General features: G+C 44.5%; 1 protein-coding gene across 1 annotated transcript in view; it reads right to left on the minus strand.

Moving 5' to 3' along the window:
- LOC133141554 (collagen alpha-1(I) chain-like) overlaps nt 1-22,733 on the minus strand; it is a 32,708-nt gene that overhangs the window by 3,410 nt on the left and 6,565 nt on the right. Inside the window, exons 8-31 of the mRNA XM_061262123.1 lie at nt 22,544-22,588; nt 21,003-21,056; nt 16,699-16,743; nt 16,520-16,573; nt 16,141-16,248; nt 14,586-14,639; nt 14,203-14,256; nt 13,463-13,507; nt 12,295-12,348; nt 9,109-9,153; nt 7,649-7,702; nt 7,168-7,221; nt 6,913-6,966; nt 6,515-6,568; nt 6,277-6,330; nt 6,119-6,163; nt 5,040-5,084; nt 4,455-4,562; nt 2,616-2,669; nt 1,925-1,978; nt 1,283-1,336; nt 830-937; nt 574-627; nt 184-291 (exon numbers count right to left, since the gene is read on the minus strand). Coding sequence (XP_061118107.1) covers nt 184-291; nt 574-627; nt 830-937; nt 1,283-1,336; nt 1,925-1,978; nt 2,616-2,669; nt 4,455-4,562; nt 5,040-5,084; nt 6,119-6,163; nt 6,277-6,330; nt 6,515-6,568; nt 6,913-6,966; nt 7,168-7,221; nt 7,649-7,702; nt 9,109-9,153; nt 12,295-12,348; nt 13,463-13,507; nt 14,203-14,256; nt 14,586-14,639; nt 16,141-16,248; nt 16,520-16,573; nt 16,699-16,743; nt 21,003-21,056; nt 22,544-22,588 — 1,458 coding nt within the window. The remainder of the gene's footprint in view (nt 1-183; nt 292-573; nt 628-829; nt 938-1,282; nt 1,337-1,924; nt 1,979-2,615; nt 2,670-4,454; nt 4,563-5,039; nt 5,085-6,118; nt 6,164-6,276; nt 6,331-6,514; nt 6,569-6,912; nt 6,967-7,167; nt 7,222-7,648; nt 7,703-9,108; nt 9,154-12,294; nt 12,349-13,462; nt 13,508-14,202; nt 14,257-14,585; nt 14,640-16,140; nt 16,249-16,519; nt 16,574-16,698; nt 16,744-21,002; nt 21,057-22,543; nt 22,589-22,733) is intronic.

Consider the following 22,733-nt stretch of genomic DNA (forward strand, 5'->3'; position numbering starts at 1 on the left):
CCCGTAAACTGTTCAGATCGGCTCGGAACAGTATCTCATACCTAGCCAGCAACGACGTTGAGACGCTTACTGATCTGAAAATGACAGGAGCCTGCAAGTCATATAATGAACGCCCACCTTAAGATTGAGGAGCTGTTCCTCCATGTACATGTAAGAAGGAGAGTAGGTGTCCCAGACACTCACCAGCATTCCAATGTGGCCCTTCTCTCCTTTGGGGCCCCTCTCCCCATTCTCCCCAAGGTCCCCAGGGGGCCCCTCCAGTCCCTGAAATCCGACGGGGCCGACATCACCCTGAAAGCAACACCAGTATCATCAACAATGTCACGTTTAATGCTTGTCACGTCTCAAACAAACCCCACCTAGCTTCATAAATCAACACCTGTTTCCATGACAACTTGTAAAGAATCAAAGGTGTTCAGACGGCTACGAGAGAGACACACAGAGCAGTGTTTGCTTATATACAGTCGCAGCAATACAGCGCAACTCTGAAAACCATGCCTGAGATGTATCGCTACCGTTTCATAATGTGTTGATGCTGACTGATTGGACATTTTAAAGAATATTTTCTCCAACCTTTTCTCCTTTAGGACCTGGGTCTCCCAGTCCTCCTGGAGGCCCGACGTCCCCCTGCAGCACACAAACGGCAGCAAATGTATGATGCAGAATGAAGTTGTCCTAATATCTGTCCTAATATCTTTATATATAAACAACTGTAATTCACTTTGTTACATTGCAATTACTATTACTATTACTATAACTATTTTCTACAGTAGTCTACTGTAATTACGTTGTCTCAGTCATAGGTGTCAGCTAGCTGTTGGACCCTCACCTCTTCGCCTGGCTGCCCCAGTTTCCCTGGCAGGCCTTTGCCACCCTGGGGCCCAGGGTATCCTTTAGGCCCCTCAGGGCCAACTCTTCCACAGGGACCTAAATCTCCCTGTTATACACAAAAGAGAAAGAGAAAGAGAGAGAGAGAGAGGGAGAGAGAGAGAGAAATAAATGGAGGGGGAGATTGTGAAAGGGAAAGAGGAACAAGGAAGCAAGGAAAAGAGTGAAAATGAGAGTGAAATGGAGAGCGAGAGAAAGAAAGAAAGGGAGAAAGAGATCATAATCAGTAAGTGCATGAACAGCAGGGCACTGTGCCAACATTCACAAGACGAGTGGTGACACCCAAAACCAAAGCCCACCCCTCAGCAGCAGGCCGTGAAGGGGCCTGGAATCTGAGTTGAGGTTCATTTCACAGAGATGACCGGAGCAGAGCTGAACCCCCATGGTCACTGACCTGATCCCCTTTCTCCCCCGGTGGGCCCTCCACGCCCCCTGGACCCATGAGACCCTGGAAAGTGAATGTGTTTCATGTCAGAAATACCCAGATTCTCACAGCTATATACTACACCTATATATACAGAACAATGTAACGTGCTGAATCAAAATTTCACTGATCCCATCACCATTCAAGAGATAAAAATATATTTTAATAAGTTGTAGTTTCCACGTCTTGCCTCCGAGTCTCTTTAAGGTACAGTATGTGTCAGTATTACATCGAGAGTGGGTATGATGCTGCCACCGTCGTCCAAAATGCACCATTCAGCCATTTCTTTTTTCCAGAATAGAAGACTGATATTTACAAGGTTGGTAGGCTTTGAATCCCTCACTTCTCTAATTACATTATGAGGTGAGGTTATCCTTCAAGCTCACTGATACGATTGTGTGGTTGAGGCAGGCATGTCCCTGTTGTTGTTGTTCTATTTCTGTGTAATTATGTCTCCGTCAGTGGAAAGCAATCAGTGACATGGAATCAGTGATGGAGTCTCCTATCCTCGTTAGCGTGTTCATTAGTTCATTGTGTGTGCCAGCTAACAAGCTCCTGTGGCTGCCCAGAGTGATTTAAATTAGTTCCCTTGGCGCTTGAAGCCACGTTTACCTGTTCTCCGTCCAGTCCTTGGGGACCAGCATCCCCTGTGGCTCCCAGAATTCCCTGGGGATACACATACAAGTGTTAAAGGGGGCACCCTTACTTACAGTAAAATAAGTGGTTTGAATCACTGAAAAATATTCACTAATATGCTCATTTACTGGGGTGGAAGTACAGTACAGTGGTTAGAGAACTGGGTAATACTTCACAATAAGGTTACATGAATGGGCATTACCTAATGTAGTTGGTAACTAAATAACTACTGAGAAGTTAATGTGTGCAGCTATGAGTGAAATCATCATAAAACATTATAATCCAACAAGCACTATAATGTAATTTACTGCAAGGCAAGCGACTTCATGTAATTTACAGCAAGTCTCCGTTGGGGGTCAGGTGTCTTGCTCAGGGAGCAAGGGCGGGATCATACTCCTCAGCCAATGTTGTCCCATGTCGACGTACAGCAGTGAGTCTCAACCTGTTGCTAATATTAAAGTGAACACAAGAACCAGTAGACCCTGTGGCTCTCTGGGGCCAGGGTTGGGGACCTCAGTGGACCCTGTGGCTCTCTAGGGCCAGGGTTGGGGACCTCAGTAGACCCTGTGGCTCTCTAGGGCCAGGGGTGGGGACTCTTGCACTAAATTCATATTTTCTGGGTCTTCACCACCGTTAGACCACAGTCCTCCTCCATTCTCTTTCTCACCCTCTCTCCTTTCTCTCCAGCAGGTCCCAGCAATCCCTGCTCCCCCTCTTTGCCCTGAAACACATAAGGCAGGATTATTAGGATTTATATGGGAAAGCTGGCCAACATGTTGCACCTTCACCCCGTTCTGTTTCACCGCAAAAGTGCCTCGACTCTCTGTCCCAGAAGCTGAGAAGGTCGGGTGCTGCCAGTCCCCTCTTGACTCCGCTGCGGGAGTACACGACAGCAGCATTTTCATTCCAAATGCCACAAGCTGCCCTCAAATAAATACAACCTCAATCAACTTCATGACCTACCCAGCAAGCAACCATCTATCAGAACACCAGTGGTGCCAGCTCTTGTTTTGGAAGTGTTTCAGAAATCTGTGTGCCGCGAGTAGCAGGATGATGTTCCAACAATTTTTCCTTCTTCTGATAAATACTTAAATTAAAATGTAAAGCAGTGTTTACCAACCCTGTTCCTGGAGCTGTGCTGGAAGTTAGAAAATGGTTTTGGCTGCGCAGTGTACAGTAACAGCTGGAGGCCCCCCCATCAGCAGGGTGGTGGGTTCTCCGCCTTTATGCAAATCCGCACTGCAGCATGTCGCTTGTATGCAATTACCTTTACATAAGTGGTAACCAACCCTGTTCCTGGAGATCTTCCGTCCTGTTGGTTTTCGTTTCAACCCTAATGTGGCATACCTTAGCAGCCCATTGAGGTTGGCCTGAAAATCTAAAGGATGGTAAATCTCCAGTGACAGGGTTGGTTACCACTGATGTAAAGGTAATTGACCACAAGCGACATGCTGTAGTGCCGATTTGCATAACGGCGGAGGACCCACCACCTTGCTGAAGGGGGCCCTTCAACTCTGTGCGTTTGCTGGCTGGGAAGTCACACAGCAAACAGCAACAGCAAAACACAATGCAGTTACAGTAAATTGTCCTGCAACAGGAATGCCTATCCCTCAGTAATCTCCCTCCCCTTGTCAAAGACAGCACATATGTGAGGAACAAATTGACTGCTCCTCTGGGTTGCTATGTTACAACAAAGCCTCAGTGCAAACATGCACCTCCAGGAAAAGCTAACAATCTTTCATATTCCAGCAAGTTTACTTTTGTCGCCTCTGCGGTACATAAAGCAGTCAGTCAGCTTTTCGCTATGTGCTAGAGACACAATCAGATGTCAGCTAACAGGAATGGATGCACTGTTATTCTGGTGCAGCGCGCAATAAATAATTTTGTTGCTTGTTCTGTGACAAATTCCCTTTGATGGGTATTTTGGCTTGGGAAGCCTTGGCTCTGAGCTGCGTAGTCAAAAACATTTTCTCACTTCCAGCACAGCTTTCCAAATACCATGGAAACCATTCAGCAAGATGCAAATTTTAAACCAGCCAGATAGCATTCATTACCATGGCAACACAATCTCTAAAAATACATTCGAAAAATTTGCATTCCAAAATAAGTATGAATAGGTTTTTTCTCACTTTCAGATTGTACAAATGAGTTTGTGGTCGATAGTGACAGCTCCGCCCATTTTTGGATTCAAGCAGCCTCATTCTCCAACCAATAAGCAGCAAAATGTTCAGTGTAAAATCAGCTCTAATGGAGTATATATTGGCCATATAATCTCAGTCAGAGACGATTTAGCGCTAGGAAATCAGCTGAAAGGCTTATGATTCGGAAAGAGTAAAGAGCTTCATGGTTTGTTTGAAGTTTGAGAAGGAGGGGGTGGGGGTAAAAGTTTGAGAGAAAGAGGAAGTGAGAACAGTTTGAGAGGTTTGGGGAAAGAGGCACCGCAGGGTGTAATGGTCAGAAAGAAGGAACAGGTGGAACAGGAGGTTGGGGGAAAGTACCCACTCACTGGAATTCCAGGGGGCCCATCCAAGCCCCGTGGCCCCTGTGGCCCTTGGCGTCCTGGGGCCCCTGGCTTCCCCAACGCCCCGTCTGTGCCTGGAGTACCGCTGGAGCCCTGAAACACACCGTCCAGAAGACATTCAGGAGCCAAAGGATCTAACCCAACATCTCAGCCTCACAGGGGGGAGGTTTGGGTACTGAGACATGAGACCACTATGGCACTGGTTCCCATACCAGACTTTAACACTTTAACATACAATGCCAGAATTGACAAGTGAAATGCAAATGTTGGGGTCAATTCAGGAAATCTACTGACTGAACCGAAATGGAATGTACCCCCAACTCTACAGTGTTTATCTGGTGTGAACACCAATGGAAAGTACGTTTTTCTGCAGTTTATGAGTCATAAGTCATCTCACAACCCTACCAGAAGGTCCCAAACAGTTTGATAAGCACTGCTCTGCCACTCCTCATCTGTTAAGGGCTCACTGCCGTAATGGGTAAGGGCTAACTGTGAGGCCGGTCAGGCTGCGGCCCTCCACCTCGAAGCTCAGGTGTACAAATGCACGACGCCAGGTGTGCGGATACTCACAGGTGCCCCGTCCAGCCCTGTGGGTCCCGCATCCCCTGGGCGACCCTGAGGAGAGAGATCACAGTGAACACGTCAGTGTCACTGCACTTAATTTAGCATTATGGAAAACACCAGCTGGCCAAACGTGGACCTAATTGCACTATGTGTTGTGATCCCAATCCAATTAAAAAATTTCCATTTGCTGTGACAAACGATTAAATGCAAGTGGTCACATTTTTTCCTAGACAACCGATTTTGGATGAGTCACATCACATCCTTGTGATTTCTGAGCTCACCAAACAACTACGGACAAATTGATTGAATCTGGGTCTGTGACCGAGTTTTTATTCGTTTTTTTTTAGCAGTAACTGAAGTTCATTGTTGAGAAAATGTGCGTTCAGTGAAAAACAGTAACACGTCCGTTTGTTTTTCAGTACAAGGCCAAATATTCTCTGAATCCAGCCCTGTGAATGGGAAATTAAATCTATTCAAAGTCAGTGGTTGGGAATTTGCATGCAATCAAAGAGACTGTGATGATGAATAAAGTAAAACTGAGTCAATGGGCACATCTGAATTCATATTCAGCAGCTGAGGTCCTCTTCTCAGGCCCTGCCAGGGCAGTCGTTCAGAAATTATGCAGAGCCTCCCCCTTTGTGAAGCTACAGTACAGCAGAGAGTAGCTTCACAAAGAAACTGTGCTCCACTGGGCCTGTCATCCGATCAATGATCAATGATTGAAATCCAGCGGCTGTAACCCTGCTTCAATTATTGTGTTCTTATTTTATTTCAGCCTTCCATTTACTTCTTCCACGTAATGATTGGAAGTATGCTACGGGTCATTAGGGTAATATTTCTTTAGACACCACTGGCAAAAAGGCAGGTTACTCTAAAGGCATGCATTGCTATTATCTTCTAACACATTGTGACAGACCTGATGCACTGTTCACCCTTCAGTTCAGTTCAGTTCATCAGTTGCATTTAAAAGCAATTTAAAACCCCACAAACAGATATTGGTAATAACTTGCTTTACAGTCATTAGTTTTTGGTTCTGCATAGTGAACTATGACCCCACAATAACAGAACTGGTCACACTCTCCTACCTGTGGCCCTGGGGGCCCTCTTTCTCCTGGTGGTCCTGGTTTACCCTGAGAGACAGAGTCACAAAGTCACCATACATACAGTGCAACAGGCACATGTTATCATTATACATACAGTCACACACTCACACATACACGCACACGCACACACTCTCACTTACTGGAGCTCCGTGTTTCCCCAAAGGACCAGGGAGGCCTCTCAAACCAGGTTCCCCCTGGTGACACAAACACTGTACCTCAGCATCATTCAAATTCACTGTAATGTCTCGCAACGGAACAGTTAATCTTCTTTCTGAAAACACTCTGCCTTTGTTCCCAAAGTCCCAAAAAAGTTCTGGAATTCATGTGCTGACAGCGATGAAATTCATGCAAGTAAGTGGAAGGAACTGAAGCTCCTACCCTCTCTCCCATGTGACCTGGTCTTCCACGCATTCCCACTGTTCCAGGATAACCCTGAGGGCAGAACGCACACGTATAGATATGCACACACAGGTAGGAAAACTGAGCAATACATCTGTTGGTGAAGACAGAAAACTAGGAGCGTGCATACACAGCACAGCATACTGATGGAGAGGCATACTACTTTACAAATGGTTTCTTTTAAGCTGAGAAAACTAGCCCACATTTTCAGAATTATTTTTATACCGTCTGCTTAGCATAAAATAAAGGCAACATCTTTCGGAATGACCACCTTAATTCCACCAAGCATTCCGGAAATGTGCTTTCATTTTGGGACCTTATGTAAGGGCAGGTGCAGACTGCACCCTTGCAGTAATACCTGGACAGGTGTCACTTACATACATGCCTACTGGTCCCTGGGGGCCCTCAACACCTGACTTCCCACTGAAACCCTGAAAGGGAGAGGCAGATTAGATTACATGAGATTAAATTAGTTCATTTGTGTCAGATTAATTTTAGACTTTTAAAAGGCAGCAGTAGGATCTTAAATAACACGGGCCAGTGTAAATGAAACAGCACATGCCGGATGTGACTGTGCGGTTTCGAACCCACAACCCCCAACCCTCCGCCTCCGAGTGGCGCAGGTCACTCACTCTGTCTCCGGTCGGTCCCGGGGCACCCTGTGGGCCTGGCTGTCCTGGAGGTCCCTGTCGGAAGCAGTATGCGGACGTTACAATGACAGTTACCTAGATTACACATTATTCATAGACCCATTTAGACCCATTAAAACACCTGTGTGCAGGATGACTTTCAGGTGTGTGCGTGTCACATGCAATGTGAAAATGTCAAACGTGTGAATGGTGTCACAGTGTGTGTGGCCTATAGCCTGTAACAATATGATCGGCACAGCCGTTGGGCCCTTGAGCGAGGCCCGTAGACCCTGCATTGCTCCAGGGGAGGATTGTCTCCTGCTTAGTCTAATCAACTGCACGTCGCTCTGGATAAGAGCGTCTGCCAAATGCCCTTAATGCAATTAATGTAATGTAATGTGTGTGGACGGAGCATGAGGATGAATATTGTTTCTGTTTCAGAGTAACAGAGATGATGGATAGAGTGTGATTATGAGGGCCATACCGTGGACCCAAGGGAACCTCCATCTCCCGGCTCTCCCCCAACACCTTGAAACCCCTACAGAGAGGGAGAGAGAGAGAGAGAGAGAGAGAGAGAGATTGATAATACTGTACTGTATCATTATATCACACACACACAAACACAGGAATACACACACACACACACCACACACACACACACAATAACCCCTCCTATCTCAACTACCTGAAAAACAGTTTTGTTATGCAATTGTTTGGTCTTTTATTTGACACCTTTTCTTTTGCAAAGCAGCGAAATGTCACGGCAACACAACACCTTCAAATTGAAACCCAAATTCAGAGAGATCAATAGAAAGAGTGTGGGAGAGGGAGGATGGGAGGGGGAAAGGTATGTGGAAGAGAGAAAGGGGAGGGAAAGGTGTCAAAATGGAGGTCAGCACAAGGAGGTAGAGTGAAGGAAGGAGAGATAGACTAATCAGAGTGATGCAAATACACTAATGCAATCCCTCAATGACATTCATCTGTATGCACAAAAAGGATACAGACAATGTGAATCAATTAAAATGAATTATTAAATGAAAAAGGAAAACTCAATTGGTACACTGCCAACCAAAATAAAATTAAAGTGTATGAATTTGGGATGTCAGTTGATTAAAACTTTAAAGCCAGACTCATTTTCCTTTGTATTAAATGATTAATGATCAATTTATTGCATCATAAATTGAGGCAAAATGACTACATCATCCATACCCTGTCATGCTGGAAATTCATCACATCTGCTGCCAGTTTTAGGAGCCATACTAAAACGGATTTTCTATTCACACATATTTAATTGGCAAATTAAAAATATAAGGAATATAAATTTAGATTTGACCTATATTGTGTGTCCAGAGGGGCAGCTGGACAAATGAATATTAATTGAATTAAATCAATATCATCGTCCCACCCACTTCAGCATCTATGGTAGTTTTCTGTAAATGTCATAGCGTTGGTCTTTGTTCTGTGTCCCATGGACAGACCTGGGTCTGACTGTTTCTCACCCTGCTGGCTGGAGAGCTCAGCCCGGCCCACCATAGCCAAGCCAAGTCAATTAGATCCTATTTGAGCCAAGCCAGGCCAAGCCAAGCCAAGCCAAGCCAAGCCAAGCCAAGCCAAGCCAAGCCAAGCCAAGCCAAGCCAAGCCAAGCCAAGCCAAGCCAAGCCAAGCCAAGCCAAGCCAGGCCAAGCCAAGTCAAGCCAAGCCAAGCCAAGCCAAGCCAGGCCAAGCCAAGCCAAGCCAAGCCAAGCCAAGCCAAGCCAAGCCAGGCCAAGCCATGTCAATAGTTGTTGCCAGGTAATGAATATCATTGTCTGCAAACCTGCTCCCACTGCCACTGCCACTGCAGCTAGTGGTACTGCACACCTGGCAACCCCACACTCACACGTCAAGTGAGCTGCTATTACTCACAATGATCATTAAGATAATCAGGGAACTGGGGCACTTACTCTGGGTCCTCTACTGCCAGGGATTCCTACTGCACCATCGGGACCCTATACGAGAGGAGACTCCGTTAGAAAAACATGCCACATACACACACATACACACACACACCCGCATACATGTATACACACACTCTCAAGTACACATTATCCCAGCTAAAAATCTTGGCTCTCATCACACTCCCGGAATGTCAGGAGATTTTCATTAAACTTTCCCAGCCTGAATATTTGCCCAGTTGTCCCATGACCATTACCTTTCATTTTTCTTATTCAGGTTAAAAAATATTTTAATTGTGGATGGTCATCAATGATAATTTTATTATAAATGCTAGCATTGCCATTCTTAGAATTAGTATTCTCACTTTAGATATTCCATGACCAAATTAAAGCCAGCTGTGGATAATGTTTTTTGCAACATGCCTAATTATTATTAAGATACTTTGTTTGGAAGAATGAAATTTTCTAAATCCATTTTTGGAATGTTTCTTATAACAGTGTTATCTCACACCCAAAGGGACAGCTAACTGAAATCTTTCCCAACATTTTGGAAGTGTTTTGTGCTAGCTAAGATACTGTGTACACTTATGGTAGCACATTCTCACTTCAATCATATGAGTAGTGGAGTTGAGAGACATTAGTGAGCAGGTGACTGGCCACCAGGCTAATCATGTTTACTGTTGTGTCATTTTACTAGTGTGGACTGTAGCTTGAGCCCCACTGGAGTACCACTCCAAATATACACACAATAAAATGAAATACCTGTTAACTAAATATATTTGCACCTAATGTACAGACAGACTAAATACTGAAAATGAATGATGCATTCATGCATAACTGTAATTGTAAAACTGATTTACCTGTAAAAACAGACACACAAAACATGGACACAAACGTAGCGAACACTGACACGAAATTCAAATGCACACATAAAATACGTATTGTACCTAAACTGAACTATTTCATGTGGTGCATGGCATAATGTACTCTTTCATCCCTGACTGTTAGACTATGGTAATCTGTAAAGCACCGATACTTCCAAATGCATGGTAATATTTAAAACCCTGCACTTGAGCCTTTTTTGCATCTATGAGACACTAAACCAAATATGTATTAAGCTAAAAAAATAAAATATAGATTTGTTTTACTGAAACGGTGGGGATTTATCCGGCAGCTTGTCTGTTGTTTGCAGCTACTGACACATCACTTCGGGATAAAAAAACCAGGATCCCAAAGCTACCCCTACTGGAGAAAGATGGATTGACAAGACTCAGGCTAAACCTGTGTGTATGCTGTTTTTCTGCTCCTTTCAGCCAATTAAGTTTGATCAAGCTGTTCACAGAAAATGGATCTCAGTCTGACATCACCACCCAGGTATGTGCTTGAAGCCTTAGAGGAGTGAACTGTATTGTAGCAAGCCGGTTTCTACCGTCGGGAAGATACAATCTAAGGTGCAATTTCAGGGTAATTAGTTAAAATTAGGCCCTGAAACAAAGATGGGGCAGCTGTCAATTAAGCTCAGCTGGCTGTTCAATCAGACATAAGTAATGAGGTGCAGCTGTAATGAAAGACAGCATGCACTGCACATCCCCAGGACCAAGATTTGGAAACACGTGGTGAAAAAAAACATATGCACGGCAAATTACTTCTTATTTCAGTGAACTGGATACAGGCCTTCAGCGAGACATCGAAGGCTAAATAATATTCTGGAGCTACCTCACTCTTGTACCCAGGTGCAGGAGAAAAGATAAAAAAAACGGATTATGTGAATTTCAGTCACGCTTGGAGAAAAATGGAAGGGAAAAAAAGTATTTGCTGATAAAAATCTTTAAAATCCGATGAGCTTTCCACTGCAAGCCTGAGTCAGGGCAATGTAGAAAGTGTACATCGTTGTTTTTAAATACATTTTCTTTTAAAGAATAGATATTTTGTTACAGTACGTCCATTTCTCTTCAGGTATGCCCAGAAGCCTTAGATCCACTTTTGCCTCCAGGGCAGCGGATGTGCCTGTTGCCCCGAGGACAAAGCAGAGAGGCAGGAGCCATAACTTGATGACCTGTGTACTGAGACATCTTCATCTCTTGTGTTGGAGTAATAATAGTACACACAGCTTGTTTAAAAGGCTGTGCCTTATTTAAAATTTCTATATCAATAATATGCCAGGTACTTCACTACCAAACTTCATTATTAGTGAAAGCATGACACTCACAAGCTGAGTATCAATTCAGTTATGAGCTAAAACATTGTGATAAATTCTTTATTTTTTGTTGTGCACTACCATGAATTAATTCAGTTATGTTATGTGACTCGTACCTTTCCAAATATTTTATGATCATATACAAGGGGAGCATTAACTTGGAACTTGTATGCAGGAAGTGAAGAATGTGAGGAATTTTCTGGGTTAAGCACGGTGAACTTTTGCTCCAGAAACTGTTGTTGTATTGAGGAAGGCACAGGTAAAATACAGTATGTGTGTACAGGTGTGTAATGGTGTCAGTGTCTGGTGGCCAGTATAATACTGAATGTGTACAAGTGTGTGATGGTTCAGGCCAGTGTGAATGTGCACAGGTGTGTGATGGTACAGGTGTGTGAGGGCCAGTGTGAATGTGTACAGGTGAGTGATAGTTCAGGCCAGTGTGAATGTGCACAGGTGTGTGATGGTACAGGTGTGTGAGGGCCAGTGTGAATGTGTACAGGTGAGTGATAGTTCAGGCCAGTGTGAATGTGCACAGGTGTGTGATGGTTCAGGTGTATGAGGGCCAGTGTGAATGTGTACAGGTGTGTGATGGTTCAGGTGTATGAGGGCCAGTGTGAATGTGTACAGGTGTGTGATGGTTCAGGTGTGTGAGGGCCAGTGTGAAAGTGTACAGGTGAGTGATGGTACAGGTGTGTGAGGGCCAGTGTGAAAGTGTACAGGTGTGTGATGGTACAGGTGTATGAGGGCCAGTGTGAATGTGTACAGGTGTATGAAGTTCAGGTGTGTGAGGGCCAGTGTGAAAGTGTACAGGTGAGTGATGGTACAGGTGTGTGAGGGCCAGTGTGAAAGTGTACAGGTGTGTGATGGTACAGGTGTGTGAGGGCCAGTGTGAAAGTGTACAGGTGTGTGATGGTACAGGTGTATGAGGGCCAGTACAAACACAGAATGTGTGTGCTGGTCAGTATTGGTGGTGGTATTAAAAGATATAGAATGGGAACCTGTGTACCAGGCTTTCCTTCAGGTCCCTCTGTCCCAGGAGGGCCGGGCAGACCCTGCAATGTACAAAAAAACAAAAACAAACACACAGGTGCACACACACACACACATTCACACACACACACACACAAACACAGGTGAACAAGAGAGCCCAACACCTACATACTCAAACACAGTTATGCGCGTAACGTCCTGCTTACGAACAGAAATGAGCACTGTGACCAACAATGCAGCGTTGGCAATCTATAACCCTGCACAGGACAACCTTAAAGGGACATTAAATATTATCACCTTGATATACGGGCGAGGATATACACAGAGGTATTAAACATTAATGGGGTGCTTATGACTCGCTAACGTACTGCCAGTGAGCTCAATAAAACACCTGAGGACGCCGGCTCAGCACACAGAACCCGGCGTGTGCGCACGGCGAAGGCGCCATTAGGGGAGGCTCTCCTCCGTCAGCGCTGCGACCTTCATGCATTCGCATTCACCCGTATCTCCCGCCGCGCGCCACAATGCGAGCCTTTAGAAAACACGGCCTTTGCTAATGAAGAGAGGGCGATTCCACTCGACGGCAGGGAGATACGCTCGGCGCTTTATTTCGAATTAGAAGAGCCGTAGCCCTCAGCGGCTCAGTCTGTGAAATGTCTAGACATCTCGAGCGCACTCCAAACAAACACGTGCCCAGGCAGGCACACGCTCCTGAGTGCGGTACGCGGACACACCCAGCCAAAGACTCGCAAGAATGAAAAGAGTGCCAAAGTGGATGTTCGTGGGTAACAGTGGAATAATATTTGGAAAGAAGCGTTGCTGTTCAGTTTTTTGAGTGACACAAAAATAACAATAGAGGTCCGTCCGTATCAAGGTGAACTGCAAGAGAATCTAGAGAACTATCTATAAACATATCACACGGACTGGATGGATAGTTAATGGAAAACATACTTTAATTTCCTTTTTTTGGGGAACTGCCCATTTAAGCCTTTGGGTAACAGCCTGTTCACAGTCCGACACACACACATTTCTTTTCATTCAGGCTATTCCCTCAAACGTCACACAGTTCTCTGCCTGAAGCAGGTGGGACCACTGCACTCTGTAATGAGCTCGCTCAGATAAAGACATTTTCCTCATTAAAAAAAGTATCTCTCCAATTGGCAGTTCAGTTCTTACCGGCGTCCCAGGAGTACCGGCAGGCCCGCGCTGTCCTGTACGACCCTGCAGATAGAGAGGTCAGAGGTCAGAGGTCAGAGTGGCTGACAATCCATTCGAGCACTAATCAGCTTTCTGTGTGATGTCTGCCGGACATCAAGCGCAAACTAGTAGATTACAATTTAATATGTGACATTTCATTCACAACAACATTTCCAATGATAAATCTACTCTAGGCTCTGTTAGAGGGACAATTAACAGCAAGATTAACAGTGCTGCCCTATCATCCTGTAGGTTCATTCAACAGCTAGAAATCTCATTCAGCTGCAAATTAGTAGAAGCAGGTGTGCCAAATTGGAGTTGAAATGAGAACCAACAGGATAGCAGATGGAAATAAGCTGCGCCAACATTCCAAATGGTAAAATTACGCAGAGACAAACTGCTACAATGATGCAGAGTATTTTAAGAGAGTGTGTGAGCAATATTTACACTGTTATAGGCATTCATCAACAAAGAAGTAGCCCACACACTGAAACCCTCATTCCACACTGACATTATGATACATCTCACTCGAGGGTTTTAACCATTTTTTAGTGTACAACAGAATAGAAATACATAATCACGTGTGCAAAGGGAAGGGAAGCACAAAACTCAAAAAAGAGGATTGGGTAACAGACATGTTTTACACCTGTACTTGGGGTCACTAAGTAATGTGTTAGCTCCTAGGGCAGGTATGCAGGTGAGACAGGCAGGCACTGTACCTTGGGTCCCCTGAGTCCTGACCTCCCCTTACGGCCGTCAGGCCCTCTGTTCCCCTTAAAGAGAACAAACATGCTTATTACAACATTTCCCTCTGTTATAACATGCTTGTAACATCCTCTGCACTCCTTATTACAACATTAACCTCTGTTAATAACATAATTATTACAACATATTCTAACCTTATTAAACATACATGCATACAGTGCCTTCCATCACAAAGTTAAGGTCTATACAATTTAGGCTGGGAAAGTGATTAACAACCACATACTGTACATGTATAAAAATGTATAAAACTTGAACTCAGAGTTATACAGCTGCACTAAAACACAGAGGAAAATGTCTGTGAGGTGCCTGCAGAAACTGAACAGCATACGTCTCTGACCTTTGACCCCGTCACGCCAGCTTTTCCACGGGATCCTTCCTCCCCGTCTTCTCCCTGTGTGAGAAGCGTGGTCATGCTCAAATGATTATTTCACCATCACGTTACAGTTGAGCATCACCTTCATGATTACAAATAACTGTCAAATATGAACCTAAGCATTACTGTGGCCAAGAAACTCCATCTGCACCTCTTTGTAAGTCTTTTTTGGAATGTTCTATTTTTTAGCAACAGGTTTCACAGATAAATTCTGCCATCAACCATGCACCACTATGAATATTAATTACCAAAAGATTCATTTCTGGGATTCAAGGCATTTGGCAGACACTCTTATCCAGAGTGACATACAGTTGATCAGACTAAGCAGGAGACAATCCCCCCAGGAGCAATGCAGGGTTAAGGGCCTTGCTCGAGGGCCCAATGGCTGTGCAGATCTTATTGTGGCTACACCGGGGATCGAGCCACTGACCTTGCGGGTCCCAGTTATGTACTTTAACCACTACGCCACAGGCCGATCAAATGACTTGTTGGCCCAACCCTAATCCCTTCATCCCTCACTCATTCAAAATGCAGGCAACCTGAGATTTTGCACAGCGTGTCAGTAACATTCAATAACCACTTTATTTTATTATATGAAAGAGCATCAAATTATAGCCTACCGCTGCAAGCATTTTAACACTGGTCTAAACTTTCATGAAATAATATGTCATTGACCTCAGTTGAGAGGCCCAACACTCTTAGGCTAACAAAATGGAAAGTAGCTACACAGCTGCAAAAAATGGAAACTAAAAGGCTATTTTGTTTTTTTAATTGTTTGATTCATAGAACTTGAAATTAGGGGGCCAAATTAAAGTGTCTATTGGGGCTGTCTATAGGGAACCCCAACTTTAATGTGTTTAATGTGTTACTTTTGTCATACAACAACACTAGAATTTCTTCCCACTGCCTTCTGTACTTTCTGTAAAACAGAAGGCAGCACTGTCTACCTTTTCTTGGTTGAAATTGGCAGCAACTGTACTGTGCCATCACAGGACAGAAAGCACAGCTTTCCTTTGATTTCAGAAAGCAACAGGCAGCTGCGGGGAAAAATTCAGCTTCTCAAAAATGATTAATAATAAACGAGAATAGAAGAAACCTCAGAACCGCAACAGGTGAGCACTTATTGATTCGAGGCGACGTAAAAAGGCAATCACCACTTGAAGACGAATTGTTGAGGAAACGAGCTGCGTGTGCCTGACCGCAGGTACTGTAGGAGCTGCACTACCTCATTCTGAATCTGCATCGATTTTTTGACTGCTTCACCGGAACCACCCGCCTTTTGCGCCTCAAGAAACAATTGATAAACGTTTACGTGTTGCGATTCCAAGTTTGTTCCTGGTTTTCCTCCAGACTGCGGCCAGCGGGGCTGCAGTGAGCGTGGGTGCAGTGAGCGGGGCTGCAGTGAGGGGGGCTGCAGTGAGGGGGGTGCAGTGAGGGGGGGTGCAGTGAGCAGGGCTGCAGTGAGCGGGGGAGGACAGGTACCAGGTGTGAGGCTGGAGGGTCACAGGCGGGCGTGTACCTGGATGCCTTTGGAACCTGATTGACCTTTGGCCCCGGGAAATCCTAGGAAACCAGAAGGCCCCTCTTCTCCTTGGGGACCCCTGATTCCCGAAGCACCCTGAAGACCCTGCGGAGACCAGACATCATGAGACCGGCACTAAGATTCACCTCAGCTAACTGAACTCACACAATACAATGTCCACAGTTAGGCCAAAAGCTAAATCAACTCTCATGCTGTCTTTATGAGTCCACTCTGGCCATAGTGGACTCATATAGACATGGTACGCGTTGATTAAAAACGGAACATTTCGCTGGGCAGGTTTTCCTGAGGGCTAGTAACTCAGCGTAGGTGGTGTGGGGAAGGGGGGGTGTGGGGGTATAATTTGCGAGGTCCTCACCCTGTCCCCTTTTGTCCCAATATCCCCCCTGTCCCCATCTGGTCCTCTGTTTCCCTGGAGACGAAGAAGAGGTCAGGCAGGGGTCAAAATGGTGGCCTTGGCATTGGCTGCTGTTCGCGCAAACATGACTGATTCAAATATGAGCAGGGAACATATGAGATATGAGGAATTTATCTTACTGTGTTTCCCAGAATCCCCGGAGGGCCTGGTGCTCCCGGGGCACCCTGGATGTGAGAGATAGAGGGAGAGAGAGAGACAGAGCGAGAGAGATAGACAGAGAGATCACATAAAAGAACAACCTTTCACAAAGCACAATCAACAGATGGCTGCAATGAAAGCTGGACGAAAGGAATAAAATTAAAATCAATTTGAATGTTATCAGACAAAACAGACAGGCAAAGAGACAAAATATTTTGAAAAAAATAACACCTAGGAACAAAGACAAATCAAAACAAATTGTGGGCTGGGACGGAAGCCCACATCCGGGTAACAGCGAGGGCGCAATTAATCGATAGTTTACAACACCATTGGAGGTCTCTATTAATACCAAACCCACTACACACTTCCCTCAGCAGTGCTGCCTTCTTGCAGCCAAAGGCAATAAAGCTCATTAGAATTTCATTTGATCCACAGAGAGATAAAAAGAGAAGGAAATACAAATTAGGTCCCGGTTATCGCAGACTGAAAAGCTTTCAGCTATTTGGATACAGAGAGCTTTGGGCCCATTGCACTTGAGCACGGCAGACTAATCCTTCTCCTACGCCTTATTCTGTAGAGCCGGCTGCTTCCCCTCATCCATCACCTGCACACAGACACCCCACAAACAGCGTTATTAAAAGCTGCAGTCCTCACCCCACACCTCTGCTCTGGTCATGTCTCTCATTCTGCATGGCAGCGCACACCCTCAAGCATATTGAAAATACATTGTCGTACAGCGAATAATACACAGAGGCATTCAAAATATATTTTCAATATGTACCAATAGCTTCTACTAACCATGGTAAATCAATGAATCAGGTGTTCTCATGTTGGGTTACAGTAGAACAAATAAGACTGGACATTTATGGCACTTTATGTCGTATATTACATTACATTACACAGCATTTGGCAGACGCTCTTATCCAGAGCGACGTACAGTTGATTAGACTAAGCAGGAGACAATCCTCCCCTGGAGCAATGCAGGGTTAAGGCCCTTGATTGTATTGTGGCTACACTGGGGATCTACCCAACGTCCTTGCAGGTCCCAGTCATGTACCTTAACCACTACGCTACAGGCCGCCCTGCACTGAGCATGTTTTGATCATGGTTTGATCAGGAAATCGCACTCCTGTGTGGGGTTTGCCTGTCTAAGTAAAGCAGTAAGGAAAAAGAACGGGGAAGGAGGGTGGACTTTGCTTTAGCATAAATAAAAAAATAAATAAACGTCTCGTTCTTCCTTTGTGTGTTATGGCACAGTAAAAATGATATACACATATGAGTGAAATAACAGCTGGAGAAGTTGTGAAACCCTTAACAAAATGTGAGCTGGAATGTTTTTGCATCAAAGCCAGAATTACATTCAGATGCTGCCTACATGGGAGCGTTCTTAATCACTTGGTTTACAGTGTTGGGAGATGGCGACTCTCCAGTTTTATAGCAACAATATGGCCAATTCATCAAACTACAAAGCTGACAGGTGACCTCTGACCCCAGTCTTCCAGTGACCTTGTGCTCCTCCGTGGAGATCTGCTGGAATCAAAAAATGTCTGCCAACTGTCACCTGCTCGGGAGGTCGGAGGAGAGTATCTCAGCCACTGCACTGCTTCGCATCAAGAAAAGGGCAGATTGAGTTAAGTAAATGCAGGGCTTTAAGAACCTCTGGTAAGCCCATGTGTTTTAAATACCCATATGTGTGTATTATAATGACACACAACTCCATTGCATGTGTTGTTAAAGGTACAATACGTAATTTCAGACATCTAACGGTTAAGAGAGGGATAGCAGCAACAATACCAACACTGTTTGTCCCTCCCCTTGTAAATGTGCTGACATTGAAACGTCATTGGCTATGGCAATTAGAACTAATTTTCAACCAATGAGCTTGAATTATTGTACAGCTATACAATGTTTTGGTACAGTGTCAGGCCGTCAACTGTAGATTTTGAAACCCGAATATAAGGACTATAAACACGGGCAGAGGGTGAGTCAACATGTCAGCGAGCCTTTTTTAGCAATAGGAAGGGATTTACAATGGTCTTGTAACAATGTTTTAACACAAAAAATCATACATATTGTACATTTAAGTTCAGTCTGGCTAAATTTTCCAAAACACCAGTGCTCTTTCACGCGTAAGTCAGATCACGGCAAAATGTTTTCACTGTCAATGCATGTGCAGACTATCAAAAATGTCAGATCAAATAAATGGTTCGGCTTATTAATTAAATAAGTTTGGAATTAAATCCAGATGGAAATCATGGGATGGGAATCATGGTTCATACCCTCAGGCATGCCCTTACAGAAATTAATTAATTAATTCATTATCCTAACCCGCTTATCCTGAACAGGGTCACAGGGGGGCTGGAGCCTATCCCAGCATACATTGGGCGAAAGGCAGGAATACACCCTGGAGAGGTCGCCAGTCTATTGTAGGGCACACACACCATTCACTCACACACTCATACCTACGGGCAATTTAGACTCTCCTATCAGCCTAACCTGCATGTCTTTGGACTGTGGGAGGAAACCAGAGTGCCCGGAGGAAACCTACGCAGACACGGGGAGAACATGCAAACTCCGCACAGAGAGGGATTCGATGGGGATTCGAACCCAGGACCTCCTTGCTGTGAGGCGGCAGTGCTACCCACTGCACCATCTGTGTCACCCCTTACAGAAATGAATACTAAAATATTTCTATTACATTTTCAAGATCATGCAACAACACCTTCACAATATGAGCAAATTAAAATTATTGCCACTTCCAAAAAATACTGTGACTGTTGCTTATCATTATATTATCATTATATACAGGGGTGGCCTGTAGCGTAGTGGTTAAGGTAAAGGACTGGGACACGCAAGGTCGGTGGTTCTAATTCTGGTGTAGCCACAATAAGATCCGCACAGCCATTGGGCCCTTGAGCAAGGCCCTTAACCCTGCATTGCTCCAGGGGAGGATTGTCTCCTGCTTAGTCTAATCAACTGTATGTCACTCTGGATAAGAGCATCTGCCAAATGCAAATAATGTAATGCATATTCTCCAAAAGATTGCATTTTGCAGTAATTCCATTTTCATAAAGGTGGGAGGTTTATCTGAAACATCAACCAGTGAATTGGTCTTGTTTCCTGGCCCTCAGGGCCTCTAGACAGAAACAGAGTTGAGAGGAGTGGGGGAAAAGTGAGGCACTTTGATTGGAGACAGAATGTGGAAATAATGTAGGTGATGGGAAACGGCAAGTGAGCAACACAATCAGCAAACACACACCAGTAACATTTACATTACATCAAATTACATTACATAAAGGCCATTTGGCAGACGCTCTCATCCAGAGCGACATACAGTTGATTAGACGAAGCAGGAGACAATCCTCCCCTGGAGCAATGCAGGGTTAAGGGCCTTGCTCGAGGGCCCAACAGCTGTGCGGATCTTATTGTGCCTACACCGGGGATCGAACCACCGACCTTGCGGGTCCCAGTCATGTTCCTTAACCACTACACTACAGGCCGCCACACGATGTGCCTCCTTTGTTTCTGCCATATTACTGTCAGCCACCAGCAGCCAAACTGTGGCAGAGACACCTGCATCCTGGCTGTGTGAGTTACTGCCTAACGCGGGCGCTCCTTTGTAAATAATGTATGCAAGGTAAGTAAGTACCACACGTAAAGTAAACTATGTCAATTAATAACTGAGTGAAAAAGTGAAAGAGTGAGAGTGAGGAGACTGACAAAAATGTGTGTGAATAAGCTGAGAAGTGAGTGAGTGAATAAATGAGCCAGAAGTGAGTGAACGAGTGCGTGTGTGTGTGTGTGTGTGTGAGTAACTAAATGAAAACTGTTAAAATCTGAAGGAAAATAGAATTCTGCCTTGCAGCACACACCCTTATGCAAGCAAAATACAATGCCATATATTGAAAAATATACTGTGGTACAGGGAATAATACATGGAGGCATTCCAAATATATTTTCAATACATACCAACAGGTTCTATTAGTCATAGTAAATCAAGCCCTAGGCTAGTTGAATCAGGTGATTTCATATGGGGTTACAGTAGAACAAATAAGATAAAGATAAATCGGTGAAAACTCAAGGCTCTGAACAGCACATTTGGAAAGAAAGCTGAGAGCAGCTGAGACACAAACTATAACTAAAAAATGTGACTTTAAAACATAAAGTAGCAAAATACAAACATATGAAATGAGATTTTTCTTTATAGATTTAAGACTACAGTAAGACAGTCACTTGAAGAGGATGTGTGAAAATGCAATGGTGTCTGCCTCTATTCTCTACTCACCATTGGCCCCTCGAACCCTTGCTCCCCCCCGGGTCCCACTGGCCCAGGCTGGCACTGGAGAGCAGAAACAGAGAGAGAAAAAGCTCAGATTATCATGGGACCCTACTGGCTGGCAGGAGCCTGAACGCAGATGCTTTAGACTCACCAGATACTCAACTCCGTTTTCATAATATATTTAAAGCTCTGACTCCCGAGTGCCTAAGCATTGCAATTTTATAGATCTTTGAAATGTTCATGAAGACTATGGACAATGGCCATGTTCTGTCCTGTTCTTAAACTTGTAGCACAGGAAGCCATGTCTTAAATGAGAAAGATGTAACCGCCTATAGTTAAAAACGATACTAGGAAGGCAGAAGGAGACCATCTGGTTGTTTAACAGCATCTGTGGCTCGATTCATCCCCACAGCTCTTACTGTTCTCAGAGGTGCAACTCCCTCTGACAAAAAAAAGGTACATTCACCAGAGACAAAATGTCTGGAAATCATTAGCCAGCATACAGCAGTTTACTTCCCTGCATGACTACACCTCTCTCTCAAGTGTGCTAATCAGAAAAAATATTTGTATCTGTTTAGCAATAACAAGTCAGTGAACACATAAACTGGGTATACACCAAATTTATTGAGATTGCTTACGGAATGCGGGCCTCTATGTAAAGCGCAGAGATAACAGCCTTCAGAATAGTCTATCCGTGTTATCTTCAGTGATAAATAAGGCTATTATTGCGGGGCGAGAGCGAGTGTTTGTGCAGCAGTGGTAACACTGTAAAACACCTCTCGGCCTGACGATCCTCAGATCCTCAGGGTTATTTACATAATGGCGCGACCTCTTCACCCCCCTCCCGACGCACTACAGATGAATTACTCTGTCATGAGTGGTAAATGGGCACTCTATCTGCACCTCACATTTACAGCTTCACTTCTTGGCTGAAGGTGCCCTTCCGAGGGCTTTAATGAACAGCAACCTGCTCATTATTCTCCCACCAGGCTCTTAACACACAGGGGTCTCCTCCGTAGACGGGCCGGCCTGGACCGATATCACTAACGCTTTCATGCGGTTATCTAATCATTCATTCGGCATACAGCAGCATGAAGAGCACGTTACACAGAATTTGAGATATTCGGTAATTAAGACTCAAAAGCACTGCATTAACAATGCGTTAAAGCGTCTCAGAAATAGTTTCTTCACAAAGCTTTCATTAAGTTAGAGGGAAACTTCACCCTAATCGCATGGTATTTTATTTAACAATCTCTCCACGGTTGGAAATAGACAAAAAGAAAAACTTTTCCAAAAAGTTGCGGTTGCCTGGATGTCTTGTCTGCTCCATCTTGCAAGACAATCAGGCCTGTTTGACTGTGTTGTAACTACACTGTGAGAATGCAAGGCTAACAGCATCACTTGGGTAGATTTATACAGAGGTTTTTATAGGATGGGAGACTGAGAATAGACTGAAGATATTGAGAACATTGTCATGGTTTAACTCATTTATTTATAAAAATTTATAGTAGTCTTGTAAAAAATAAAAAATGGTTCCTAATACTTACTGCATCTCCTTTTGGACCAATAGGACCCTCCTTCCCCATCATTCCCTGCAAAGACAAAATTAGATCACAGGATATTAACATCATGCACTCTCTCGTTCTGACCACTCCAGCGATTAGAAATGACATCACCCATGGACACTTGTCGATCCTCTTCTCAGCTGCTGCCAGCTCGTGCCTTGTGCAAGCTTGC

This window comes from Conger conger, chromosome 12 (assembly GCF_963514075.1).
Source record: "Conger conger chromosome 12, fConCon1.1, whole genome shotgun sequence".
Classification (NCBI taxonomy): domain Eukaryota; kingdom Metazoa; phylum Chordata; class Actinopteri; order Anguilliformes; family Congridae; genus Conger; species Conger conger.